This window comes from Canis lupus, chromosome 12, assembly GCF_048164855.1.
Source record: "Canis lupus baileyi chromosome 12, mCanLup2.hap1, whole genome shotgun sequence".
NCBI lineage: Eukaryota > Metazoa > Chordata > Mammalia > Carnivora > Canidae > Canis > Canis lupus.
In genome coordinates, this window is record NC_132849.1 from 862,351 (window position 1) to 876,731 (window position 14,381).

At 37.9% G+C, this 14,381-nt stretch overlaps 1 protein-coding gene across 16 annotated transcripts in view; it reads left to right on the forward strand.

Moving 5' to 3' along the window:
- LOC140600829 (uncharacterized) overlaps window positions 1–14,381 on the forward strand; it is a 126,015-nt gene that overhangs the window by 43,894 nt on the left and 67,740 nt on the right. For 14 of the 16 annotated variants that reach the window (XR_012003970.1, XM_072768963.1, XM_072768964.1 and 11 more), the window contains one exon: window positions 13,932–14,060. The exons of the other annotated variants lie outside the window; for them this stretch is intronic. Coding sequence is in view for 13 of the 14 variants with exons in the window: in XM_072768963.1 (XP_072625064.1) it covers window positions 13,932–14,060 (129 nt within the window). In the remaining variant the exon portion in view is untranslated. The remainder of the gene's footprint in view (window positions 1–13,931; window positions 14,061–14,381) is intronic. 16 annotated transcript variants of the gene reach the window in all.

Genomic DNA, 14,381 nt, shown 5'->3' on the forward strand with positions numbered 1-14,381 from the left:
AGCCCTTTATCAGATATTTTGTGGATTGTTTCTTTTGCTGTTCGGAAGCCTTTTATTCTGATGTAGTCCCAATAGTTTATTTTTGCTTTTATTTCCCTTGACTCAGGAGACCCTGGTACAAAAACATCATGGCCGACATCAGAGAAATTACTGCCTTTGTTCTCTATGATTTTTATGGTTTCAAGTCTCCCATTTAGGTCCTTAATTGATTTTGAGTTTTTTTGTGTTTGGTGTAAGAAAGTGGTTCAGTTTCATTATTTTGCAGGCTGCTGTTCAGTTTTCCTAACACCATTTGGTGAAGAGATCTTTTCCATTGTGTATTTTTAGGTAATACATTGAAGACTAATTGACCCTATAATTGTAGGTTTGTTTCTGGCCTTTCTTTTCTGTTCTCTTGATCTATGTGTTTATTTTTGTGCCAGTACCATTTTTTTTTCGTTTTTAAATTGTTTTCATGGAGTTCAATTTGCCAAAATATGGCATGTCACCCAGTGCTCATCCCATCAAGTGCCCTCCTGTCAGTGCCCATCACCCAGTCACCCCAACTCCCCGCACACCTCCCTTTCTACTATCCCTTGTTCATTTCCCCGAGTTAGGAGTCTCGCATGATCAGAAGGCCAGTACCATTTTATTTTGATTCCTACAGCTTTGTTGTATATCTTGAAATCTGGTTGTGATACCTCTGATTTTGTTATTCTTCAAGATTGCTTTGGCTCTTGGGGGACTTTAGTGGTTCCTTACAAATTTCAGTCTTGTTTATCCTACCTCTGTGTGAAAAGGACTGTTGGTATTTTGGTTTTTCATAGGGATTGCATTAAATCTCCACATTGCTTTTGCTCATGTACTCATGTTAACAATATTTGTTCTTCCAGTCCGTGGGTATGAATATCTTTCCATTTGCTTGCGTTGTCTTCAAGTTCTTTCATCAGTGTCTTACGGTTTTCATAGTACAAGTCTTTCACCTCCTTGGCTAAGTTATTCCCTGGTATTTCCTTATTTTTGCTGCGATTATAAATGGGATTTTTAATGTTTCTTTGTGCTACCTCATTATTACTGTATGGATATGAAGTGGATTTCTGTATATCGCTTTCGTATTCTATAGTCTTACTGAATGTATCAATTCGAGTAGGCTTGTTTTGTTTTTTGTTTTTGTTTCTGTTTTGTAGAGTGTTTAGGATAGCCTATGTATGGCATCATTTCATCTGCAAATAGTAAAAGTTTTACTTCTTCCTTACAAATTTGGGTTCCTTTTATTTCTTTTTGTTGTCTGATTGCCGTGGCTAGGACTTTTAGTACTATGTTGAATCGAAGTGGTGAGGGTGGACATTTTGTCTTCTTTCTGACCTTGGGGGAGAGCTCTTAATATATTCCCCCAATTGAGTATGATGTTTGCTTTGGGCTTTTCATATATGGCATTATTATGTTGAGGAGTTTCCCTGTAAACCTCCTTTGTGGAGTGTTTTTTTTTTTTTAACATTTTATTTATTGGAGAGAGACACATGGAGAGAGAAAGAGAGAGAGAGGCAGAGACACAGGCAGAGGGAGAAACAGACTCCATGCAGAGCGCCCGACATGGGACTTGATCCCAGGTCTTCAGGACCACACCCTGGGCCAAAGGCAGCCCTAAACCACTGAGCAAACCGGGCTGCCCTGTGGATGGTGTTTTAACGTGAATAAATGCTATACATTTTCCAATGCTTTTTTGAACCTATTGAAGTGTTCATACGGTTTTTCTTCTTTTTCTTGTCAATGTGATGTTTCATGTTGTCTGATTTGTGAATTTTAACCCATCTTGCATCCCAAGAATAAACCTCACTTCATTGTGATGAGTGATTTTTTAAAAAAACTGTATTGTTGGGTTCTGTTTGCTCATATTTTGTTGAAGATTTTGTATCTGTATTCATCAGATGTTGACCTGTGTTTCTTTTTCTTGTAGTGATGTTACCTGATTTTGGTGTCAGGGTAATGACAGAATGAATTTGGAAGCTTTCTTTCCCATTTGAGTTTTGGAAATAGTTTGAGAATAATAGAAACTATCGTCTCCTTAAATGTTTGGTGGAATTCACCTGTGAAGCTGCGGTCCTAGACTTTGGTTGGGTACTTTTTTTCTTTGTTTCTTTGTTTTTGATTTTTAGTATTATTATTTTTTCATTGGAGTTCAATTTGCCAGCATAGAGCATAACACCCAGTGCTCATCCCTCCATGTGCCCCCCTCAGTGCCCATCACCCAGTCACCCCAACCCCCCGGCCACTTCCCCTTCCACCACCCCTTCCACCACCCCTTGTTCACTTCCCAGAGTTAGGTGTCTCTCAAGTTTTGTCACCCTCACTGATATTTTCACTCATTTTCTCTCCTTTCCCCTTTATTCCCTTTCACTATTTTTTATATTCCTCAAGTGAATGAGACTCTAAAATGTCCTTCTCCGATTGACTTATTTCACTCAGCATAATACCAGTTCCACCGACGTTGAAGCAAATGGTGGGTATTTGTCATTTCTAATGGCTGAGTAATATTCCATTGTATACAGAGACCACATCTTCTTTATCCATTCATCTTTCGATGGACACTGAGACTCCTTCCACAGTTTGGCTATTGTGGACATTGCTGCTAGAAACATTGGGGTGCAGGTGTTCAGCCTTTTCACTACATCTGTATCTTTGGCTAAATCCCCAGCAGTGCAATTGCTGGGCCGTAGGGTAGGTCTATTTTAAACTCTTTGAGGAACCTCCACACAGATTGCCAGAGTGGCTGCACCAGTTCACATTCCCACCAACAGTGCAAGAGGGTTCCCCTTTCTCCACATCCTCTGCAAGATTTGTTTTTTCCTGTCTTGTTAATTTTCCCCATTCTCACTGATGTGAGGTGGTATCTCATTGTGGTTTTGATTTGTATTTCCCTGATGGCCAGTGATGCAGAGCATTTTCTCATGTGCTTGTTGGACATGTCTATGTCTTCCTCTGTGAAGTTTCCCTTCATGTCTTTTGCCCATTGCATGATTGGATTATGTCTTTGCTGTTGAGTTTAATAAGTTCCTCATAGATCTTGGATACTAGCCCTTTATCTGATAGGTCATTTGCAAATATCTCCTCCCATTCTGTAGGTTGTCTTGTAGTTTTGCAGCCTGTTTCTTTTGCTGTGCAGAAGCTTTTTATCTTGATTAAGCAGTTGGGTGCTTTTTGTTTACCAATTCAATTTCTTTGCTGGTAACCATTCTGTTCAGATTTCTCTTTTCTCTTTTCCTGATTCACTTTTGGGAGGTTATGTTTCTGTGAATTTATCCGTTTCTTCTTGTTTGTCCCAGTTTGTTGGCATGTAATTTTTCATTATATTCTCTTATAATCCTTTGTATTTCTTTGTCAGTTTTTGTCTTTTTTTCAACCCTGATTTTGTGTTCTCTCTCTCTCGCTCTCTCTCTCTCTTTCTCTAAATAAGTGTTGCTAAAGATTTATCCATTTTGTTGAACTTTTCAAAGAATCAGCTTCTGGTTTCTTTGATCTGTTCCATTGCTTTTTTAGTTTCTATTTCATTTATTTCTACTCTATTCTTTTTTTCCTTTTACTGGTCCTGGGTTTTGCTTACTTTTTTTTCTAGGTCCTTATTTTGTGAAGTTAGGTTGTTTATTTGAGATTTTTCTTGCTTTTCGAGGTAGGTCTGTGTTGTTTTAAAGTTACTCCTAAGAACAGCTTTTGCTGCACCCAAAGGTTTTGGATTGTTGTGTTTTCATTTGTATTTGTTCATGTATTTTCTTAATTTCTCTTTGATTTCCTGGTTAACCCATTCATTTCTTAGTATCAGGTTATTTAACTTCTGTATATGTGTGTTCTCTCCAGATAGTTTCTTGTGTTTGATTTCTAGTTTCATACATAGCCTTGTGGTCAGAAAAGATGCAGTGTGTGACTTCAGTCTTTTTGAGTTTGTTAAGACTGGTTTTGTGGCTTCAAATATTATCTATTCTGGAGAATAGTTTGGCTTGCAAAGTACTCTGCTGTTTGAAGATGGAATGTTCTAAATATATCTGCAGATCCATCAGGTCCAGTGCGTTATTCAAAGTAACTGTTGATTTTCTTTTTTGATGATCTGTCCATTGCTATACATGGGGTGTTAAAGCCTTTACTGGTACTGTGTTATTCTTCATTCCACTTTGCATATCTGTTATCAGTTGATTGGCGTATTTGGTTCCTCTCACGGTGTGTGCATATATATTTGTTAAATCTTGTTGGATTATGCCCTTTATGTAGTTAGTGTATGAGCATGGAACCTGATATGGGGCTCCATCTCATGACTCTGAGAGCATAACCTGAGCCAAAATCAAGAGTTGGACCCTCCCTCAGTCTGAGCCACCCAGGGGTCCATACGTTTTACTTTTTAGTGCAATCTGGTCATCTGTTTTTGAGATGAGCTAGTTAATCCTTTAACACTTAGTGTAATGGTTAATATTCTTGATTTTTCAAAACTTTACTTCTTTTCCTCAAATGAATGAGACTCTAAAATGTCCTTCAAAACTTTACTTTTTCAAAACTTTACTTCTTTTTACATTTACATTATTTGGTCATGTTTTAAAAACATTTTTTTTTAAAGATTACTTGTGTTGGAGTGAGAGACTGCCAGAGAGTGCAGAAGAGAGGAAGGATAGAGGCAGAAGCAGGCTCCCCACTAAGCCAGGAGCCTGATGATGGCCTCAATCCCAGCACCCTGGGATCATGACCTGAGCCGAAAGCAGACACTTAACTGACTAAGCCACATGTGCTAACTAACCCCTTCAAAATGTTTTATGGTACTATTTAGCCTGCTCTCCCCCTCTGCCTTCCATCTTCCCTCCTTAAGCATTTAGAATGTTTTTGATTTTTAAAAAATTGATTTGAAGAGTCATATTTTTCATATTTTAGCACTTGTGAAATCAATACGTGTCATATAGCTATTATATGTCATAGTGGAACACTCTTAGTGGTACATACAACAATGGCATCTTAAAACTCAATGTTTAGATTCTATGAGGGAGGCTGGTTTTTCATTATCTAGAGGGTATTCTTTCCCTTCCTTAATTCTTTCTCAGACATAGTTTTCATCCATTATTTGAGATGACATCAGCATGTTCCGACCAGGGCACCTTGTTGCCTTTTTGTTTCTCCTATTAGATGCTGGTAAGAGGAGACTTTCAAATAATTTTTGAAACTTTCAAATAAACCTATTTATTTGAGAGAGCGAGAGAGAGCGTGAGCGAGAGCATGTGCAGTGGGAGAGCTGCAGAGGGAGAAGGAGAAGCAAACTCTCTGCTCACCATGGAGCCCGATGTGGGGCTTGAATCCAGGACCCCGAAATCATGACCTAAGCTGAAGGCCAATGCTGAACCAAGTGAGCCACCCAGGCTCTCTCAAACAATTTCATTATCTCCTCTCGAAACCCTCTGTCCTAAGAGAACTTTAGGTTGATTTTCCTTTTTCTTTCTCCTCCCATTTCCTAACTCCAGTGTTGGTGGGAGAGTTACACTGTTAGAATATAAACAAAAACCTATTTTGTGTTTAGGTTTATAAACGATCAAAGCAGTTGCACCTGTCTTTGTATTATTTATTATTGTTTATTAGATCACAGCAAGGAAGTTCCTCTGCTATGGAGGGAACCTCAGCTCACACGTGGGTAATCTATGAAAGGGTTTAGTACCAGACTTCCCAGTGACAGTACATGTGTGTGGGTTTGCTGGGCTGACTCTTGAGACCTCATGTCACCGTGTTGTCATTCAGCCTGGGTGGGATTCGGACATAGAGGCTTGCAGTCATAATCCCACAAATGCTAGCGTGTCACCGTTGCCTCCTCAGCCAGTCACATAAAGGGATCACATGCATTCTATCAGCAAGAGAAGGGACACTGGAGACTATCACGGGACTGCATTTTTTATTCAAGACTGTTGTAAGTAGCTTTACTGAGGAGATAGCTAGTTGGCAGCATTCTGACATTTATTTTTAAATTGAAGTATAGCAGACCTACAAGATTATTTTGATTTCAGAGGCACAACATCATGATTTGATGATTGTGTAGTGTCATGATATGCTCACCTTCCTAAGTGTAATTACCTCTGCCGCCAAAGTTAGGATGATATTACTGTATTTTCTGCGTAGTACTTTTTATCCCTGTGACTTACTTACTTTATACCTGGAAGTCTATACCTCTTAAAGCCCTTCACTTGTTTTATCCAATATCCTTTGACCCTCTTCTCATCTGGCAATTACCAGTTTATTCTCTGTATTTTTATGGGTCTGTTTCTGTTTTGTTTTTTAGATTCCACAAAGAAGTGAAATCATATGTATGGCATTTTTCTTTTTCTGAATTATTTTACTTAGCACGATGCCCTCTGGGTCCATCCATATTATCACAAATGGCAAAATCTTTCTACAACTGAGTAATAATCCTGCATGTGTATGTGTGTGTCTGTGTGTGTGTGTGTGTGTGTGTGTAAGCGACATCTTCTTCATCCGTTCATCTATTGATGGATACTTGAGTTGCTCCCATACCTTGGCTATTGTAAATAATGCTGCAGTCAACATGGAGGGTGCATAGATCTTTCTGAATTAGTATTTTCATTTTCTTTGAATATATACCCACCCATTGGGATGGCTGAATCATATGGTATTTCTGTTTTTAATTTTTGGAGGAACTTTCATACTATTTTCCATAGGGCCTGCACCAATTTACACTCCCACCCAACAGTGCACAAGTGTTCCTTTTTCTCCACATCCTCACCAACACTTGTTTCTTGTGTTTTTTATTTTAGCCATTCTGATGGGTATGAGGTCATGTCTCATTTTGGTTTTGATTTGCATTTTCCTAATGAGGATTGATGTGGTACATCTCTTCATGGGTCTCTTGGCTCTCTATAGGTCATCTTTGGAGAAATGTCTGTTCATGCCTTCTTTCCGTTTTTCATTTGGACTGAGTTATTTTTACTGTTGCATTTTAGGAGTTCTTTGTATATTTTGGATATTAACACCTTTTGCATATAAGACTTATTTATACCTTCATTTATTTAGTAGATTCCTTTTTTATTTTGTTGATGTTTTCCATCACGGTGCAAAAGCCATTTGATTTCATGGACTCCCAATTGTTTACTTGAGCTGTGGTTTCCTTTGCCTAAGGACACAGATGTAGAAGAATACTGCTAAGGCCGGAGTCCAAGAGATTATTGCTCCTCTTTTCTTCTAGGAGTTTTATGCTTTCAGGACTTCTATTTAGGTCTTTCATTGGTTTTGAGTTTATTTTTTGTATATGCTGAAAGCAGGTGTTCCAGTTTCATTCTTCTGCATGTAGGCGTCCAGTTTTTCTAATACTGTTTACTGCAGATATGTTTTTCTTATTATATCTTCTTGCCTCTTTGTCATAGATTAATTGACTATATAAGTGTGGGTTTATTTCTGGACTTTCTATCTGTTCCTTCAATCTTTGTTAAATTTTGTTCCAGTACCATACCTGTTTCCCCTGCCTGCCTTCCTTCCTTCCTTCCTTTTTCTTTTCTTTTCTTTTCTTTTCTTTCTCTTTTCTTTTCTTTCTTTCTTTCTTTCTTTCTTTCTTTCTTTCTTTCTTTCTTTCTTTCTTTCCTTCCTTCCTTCCTTCCTTCTTTCTTTCTTTCTCTTCTTTCTTTCTTTCTTTCTTCTTTCTTTCTTTCTTTCTTTCTTTCTTTCTTTCTTTCTTTCTCTTTCTTTCTTTTTCTTCCTTCCTTTCTTTTCTTTCTTTCTTTCTTTCTTTCTTTCTTTCTTTCTTTCTCTCTCTCTCTCTCTCTCTCTCTCTCTTTCTTCCTTTCCTTTCCTTTCCTTTCCTTTTTTTTTTTTTTTTTAATTTTCAAGTATTCTTGATACGTAACATGGATCTTGAACTCACAACCCGGAGATCCAGGGTCTCATGCTCTACTTGAGCTAGCTAGTTGTCCTGTAACTGTTTTGATTACTATGCTTTGTAGCATAGTTTGAAATCTGGCATGGTAATATGTCTAGCTTTTTAAAAAAAATTTATTGTTTTAAATTAAATTCAGTTAATTAACATGTTATAGTTTCAGAAGTAGAATACAGTTTTTTTATCAGTCGTATACCCTGTGCTCATTATATCACATACCCTCCTTAATGTCCATCATCCAGTTACCACATCCCACCACCTCTCTTCCCTCCAGAAACCCTCAGTTTGTTTCCTATGATTAAATCTCTTATGGTTTGTCTCCATCTCGGATTTCATCTTGTTTTGTATTTTCCTCCCTTCCCCTATGATCCTCTGTTTTGTGTCTTAAATTTCCCTGTATGAGTGAGATTCTATGATATTTACCTTTCTTTCATTGACTTACTTCACTCAGCATGATACCCTCTAGCTCTATCCATGTCTTGCAAATGACAGAATTTCTTCTTTTAAGATCTTATGTATTTATTCATGAAAGACAGAGAGAGAGAAAGAGAGTGAGAGAGAGAGAGAGAGGGAGGCAGGCAGAGGCACAGGCAGTGGGAGAAACAGGCCCCATGCAGGAAGACTGACGAGGGACTCTATCCCGGGTCTCCAGGATCACACCCTGGACTTAAGGCGGCGCTAAACCGCTGACCCACCCAGGCTGCCCTCACATTATGGCTAAGGAGGGTTCCATTGTGTATGTCTATATGACATCTTTATCCATTCATCTGTCGATGGACATCTGGTCTCTCATAGTTTGGCTCTTGTGAACATTGATAGTATCAATATTGGGATGCAGGTGCCCCTTCGGATCACAGTACATTTATCTTTGGGGTAAATACCTAGGAATGCAATGGCTGGGTCATAGGGTAGCTGTCTTTTCAACTTTTTCAGGAACCTCCATCCTGTTTTCCAGAGCGGCTCTACCAGCTTGCATTCCCAGCAACAGTATAAGAGGGATCCCCTCTCTCCACATCCTCTGTTGTTTCCTGACTTGTTAATTTTAGCCATTCTGACTGGAGTGAGGTGCTATCTCATTGTGGTTTTGAATTGTATTTCCGAGATACCGAGTGATGGTGAACATTTTTCCATGTGTCTGTTGGCCATTTGTCTGTCTTCCTTGGAGAAATGTCTGTTCACGTCTTCTTCCCATTTCTCAGTTGTTGGATTATTCTTTGGGTGTTGAGGTTGATACATTCTTTATAGATTTTGGATACTAGTCTTTTAACTAATGAGACACTTGCAAATATCTTCTCCCATTCTGTCGGTTGTCTTTTGGTTTTGTCGACTGTGTCCTTTGCTTTGAAAAGCATTTTATCTTGATGAAGTCCCTCCCAATAGTTCATGTTTTTGCCTTTTCCCCCTTCCGTTTAGAGACGTGTCTAGCAAGAGGTTGCTGCCTTTGTTCTCCTCTAGGATTTTGTTGCATTCCTGTCTCACATTTAGGTCTTTCATCCATTTCCAGCTTTGTTCTTTCTCATGATTTCTTTGGCGATTTGGAGTCTTTTGTGGTTTCACACAAATTTTAGGATTGTTTGTTCCAGTTCTGTGAACAGTATTATTGGCATTTTGATCGGTCTTACATTAAATCTCTAGATTGCTTTGGGTAGTATGGAGATTTTAACAGTATTATCACAGTCCATGAACATGGTTTTTCTTTCCATTTATCTGGGTTGTCTTCAGTTTCTTTCATTAGTGTCTTAGAGTTTTCAAAGTATAGATCCTTTATTTCCTTGATTAAATTTATTCCTCAGTATTTTATTCTTTTTGATGCTATTATACATAGGATTTAAAAAAAACATTTTTGCTACATTGTTATTAGTGTACAGAAACACAACAGATTTCTGTATATTAATTTTGTATCCTGCATCTTTACTCAGTTTATTAGTCTTAGTAGTTCTTGGTGGAATCTTAAGGTTTTCTCTTTGTAGTATTATGTTATGTGCAAGTAGCGACAGTTTTTTCTTTTAATTGGAAGATGTTTACTTCATTTCTTGCCTGATTGGTGAGCTGAGCCTTCCAATAATATGTTAAGTAAAAGTGGTGAGAATGGATATCCTTGTCTTTTCCTGCTCTTAGAGGCAAAGCTTCCAGCTTTTCAACATTGAGTAGTATTCAGTTGTTGGTTTCTCGTAGATGGTCTTTATTATGTGTATGTTCCCTATACAACCTCTCTTAGAGACATTTTTTATCATGAATGGATATTGAGATATGGACAATATTTCTCTCTGCATCTGTTGAGATGATTGATATTTATCCTTTATTTTGGTAATTGCCTTGTTTTGGTAATTTACTTTGATTTATGAATATTGACCTACCCTTCCACATCGGGAACAAATCCCACCTGATCATAGTAGATGATCATTTGAATATGTTGTTGAAGTTCATTTGTTCATATTTTGTTAGCGATTTTTGGATATATTTTAATCAGGAAATGGGTCTATAATTTTGGTGTCCGGTTAACGTTGGTCTTGTCGAATGAATTTGGAAATGGTACTTCTTCTAGTTGTTTTGAATTAGTTTAAGAAGAACAAGTGTTAATTCTTCCTTAAGTATTTGGTAGAATTCACCAATGAAGTCAGCTGGTCTTGTATTTTTGTTTGTTGGGAGTGTTTTGGTTACTGATTAATCGGTTAGTATTAATCAGTCTACCTAGATTTTCTATGAGTTCATGGTTGAGTCGTGGAGGATTGTATGTTTCTAGAAATGAATTCTTTCCTTGCAAGTTGTCTAATTTGTTGGCTTATAAATTTTCATAATATTGTCTTATAATCCTTTGTATTTCCATGCTGGGGGTTGTAACTTCTTTCATTTTTTGTATTTCATGTATTTGATTCTCTCTTTGTCTTGATAAACAAAACTGACAAACCTTTAGAAAGGCTTATATTGTCAGAGAATCAACACTTAGTTTCACTGATTTTTTTTATTTAAATTCAATTTGCCAACATACAAATCTTTTGTTTTTCTAATCTCTATTTCACTCTAGTTCTTTTTAATTTTTGCTAGTATTATATAGCAAACATTGATTCCTTTTTTTAAAATGGCCATTCTTTGTTTCCTTGTCCTTTTCTTTCTTTTGGAATACTCCTCATTTAACTATTCTATTTATAAACTCTCTGTGCCGAGATAGTTTGAATCTACACATTTAATTTATTTACTTATTTGGCTCAAACTATTGAAATTTATTTTCTCATATTTCTAAAAATGTCTGAAATTAAAGTTTCAGCAGGATTGCTTTCTCTTTGTGCTTTTCTCCTTGCCTTATAAATGGCCTTTTTTCCTGTGTCTTCAGATGGCCTTCCCTCTCTCAGTCATTAGGCATTTTAGGCTTTATGTATCTATTTTTAAAGATTTTACCTATTCATGAGAGACAGAGAGGTGGAGACAGGGGCAGAGGGAGAAGCAGGCTCTCTGCAGGGAGCCTGATGGAGAACTCGGTCCCGGGACCCTGGGATCACAACCTGACCTGAAGGCAGACTGTCAACCACTGAGCCACACAGTGCCCCGAATTTTACATTTTAATGTTTTATTTGTTTCATAGGGCTGCTAGAATAAATTGCCAAAATTTGGTAGCTTCCAACAATTGGAATTTATTCTCAAAGTTCTAGAGGCCTAAAGTTGGAAATCAAAGTATTGGAAGAGCTAGACTCTCTCCAAAGGCTCCTTTCTTTCCTCTTTCAGCATCTGGTGGGCTCCTGGTTTTCCTTAGCTTCTGCCAGTTTCACTTGAATATTTGCCTCCATCTTCCCATTGCCTTTTTCTCAGTGCCCCTGTGTCCTACTATATCTTTTTTCTCTTATAAGGACATTGCTAATTGGGTTAAAGGCCCATTGTAAATCCAGGATGATTTTATTTCATGATCTTTACCTTAATTAGATATGGAAAGACCCTTTTCCAAATAATTAGGCTCCTAAATTAAAGGACCGGTGGTTAAGTCTGATAAATGTTTAGCCCACCAGAGTGTTATATATGGATGTTATCTACTGAAGAGCATACAACTGTTCATCTGTATTCTCCTAGCACTTTTGCATCTAAATCTGTAAGCCATCTGGAATTTATTTTGATTTAAGGTAGGATATAAGTTTATTTTTTGTATAACATTATTGGCAGATCACGCATTTAATAAGGATAGGATTTAAACCTATGACTTTGGGATCCCTGGGTGGCTCAGTGGTATAGTGCCTGCCTTTGGCCCAGGGCGTGATCCTGGAGTCCCGGGATCAAATTCTGCATCAGGCTCCCTGCAGGGAGCCTGCTTCTCCCACTGCCTATGTCTCTGCCTATCTCTCTCTCTCTCTCTCTCTCTATCATGAATAAATAAATAAAATCTTTTAAAAAATACATAAATAAACCTATGACTTCTTTTCAAAGTCAGCATCCTTAAACTACCTGTTTTTAGTACTTTAACTTTAAAAAAGCTTGCCTGTGAGGCTGTTTTTGTCATCATACATCTCATAACAGAAAAGACTACTATTACAGGCCTTGTTGGTATTTGAAAGTATGATGGTAGCTAAAAATCTGAAAAGAGTTTTGTCAGCACTTGGCGCCCCCAACCCCCGTCCTTCCCTTAAGCATTTCTTATTCCAGGAAAGAAGGAGAAATGCCAATTGGGAAAGTATGTTGGAGAGCATGGTTTGAGATGCTGGCTTATGTTGCTGTGCCTGATGTAGTTGTGATTGGACACCTCATGGACATCTGTAATATATGCTGTTTAGTCCTGTTAAAAGATATTTTGGGATCTTTTTCAAATTTTTATTTACATTCTAGTTAGTTAATGTAGAGTGTAATTATGGTTTCAGGAGTAGAATGCAGTGATTCATCACATACGTATGACACCTGGTGCTCATCAGAACAAGTGCCCTCCTTAATACCCATCACCCAGTTAGTCCATCTGACACCCAAGTCCCTCCGTTCACTGTGTTTTTTATCTGTTAAGAGGCCTTTATTGATTGTTTCCCTCTCTCTTCTCATCTTCTCATCTGTTTTGTTTCCTAAATTCCACATATGAGTGAAATTGTGTGGTATTTGTCTTTCTCTTATTTCACGGAGCATAATACATTCTAGCTCTATCTCCATCAGTGCAAATAGCAGGATTTCATTGTTTTTAATGGCTGAGTATTGTATGGTGTATCTATGCACATCTTCTTTATTCATTTATAAGTCAATGGACACTTAAGCTTTTTCCATAGTTTGGTTATTGTTGATAATGCTGCTGTAAACATTGGGGTGCTTGCAGATTCAGTGTCCTTACATAGTAGTACAATTGCTGTGGGGAAGTTTTACTTTTAACTACTACTTTTAATATTTTTTCCATAGATTTTATTTATATTGAGTGGGGCGGTAAGCAGGGTGGGAGAGCAGAGGCAGAGAGTAATAGACAATCTCAAGCAGACTCCATGCTGAGCATGGGCTCCAACGTGAGGCTTAGTCCCATACCTATGAGATTGTGGCGACCTGAGCCAATATCAAGAGTTGAGCTTAACTAACTGAGCCACCCAGGAGCCCCTCTATTTTTGACTTTTTGAGGCATCTTCATACTCTTTTCCAGAGTAGCTGCACTGTTTTGCATTCCTACCAATGCTGTAAGAGGGTTCCCCTTTCCCTACATCCTTACCAACATCTTCTGTCTCCCCTATTGTTAATTTAAGCCATTCTGACACGTATGAGGTGATAGCTCATCATGGATTTGATTTGCATTTCCCTAATGATGTGTCTAGTCTTTTAGTCATGTGGGTGTCTTCTTTGGAAAAGTGGTTATCCATGTCTTCAGCCCATTTCTTTTTTTTTTTTTTTTTTCAGCCCATTTCTTAACTGGATGGTTTTTCAGTGTTGAGCTTGATAAGTTCTTTATAGATTTTGGATACTACCCCTTTATCAAATATATCATTTGCAAATGTCATGTGGTATTTGTCTTTTCTCTTTCTGATTCGTCTCCCTTTTCTTTTTTTTCTGATTTTCTGATTTTCTTATTTTTCTGATTTTCTGATTTTCTTTTCTGATTTGACTCCCTTAGCATGTCTCGTTGGCTATCATGAAACCTGTGGCAATGAAAACAGGCACGTGTGTATCGTTATCAGTTACCAGTTTCAGTCCTGGAGGACTGAACCACGTACAATGAGCAGTTATTCCTTGGTAATAGAAGGTAAATGTCCTCTTTTCTTTCTGTTGGAATCCTCATTTAATTAAGTAAATACCGTCTGTCTGAAACCTTAAGGAACCATTTACTTTATTACCTGACACATGACATTGAGGGAACCCTATCCCAGAAAATGGAAATATTTCATTTGGGGGCTTCACATGATCTTTGTTCACTCAGGAATATGGCTTTGAAATAAAAATATGTTTCTTAACTACTGGGAGCAAGCTGAGTTGCTCTCGTGTCTCCGGCAGAGACAGGAGGCCACACCAAGGACGTCAGGCACATGCATGTCCCAGAGGAGGAAAGGCAGCAGAGACAGAGAGA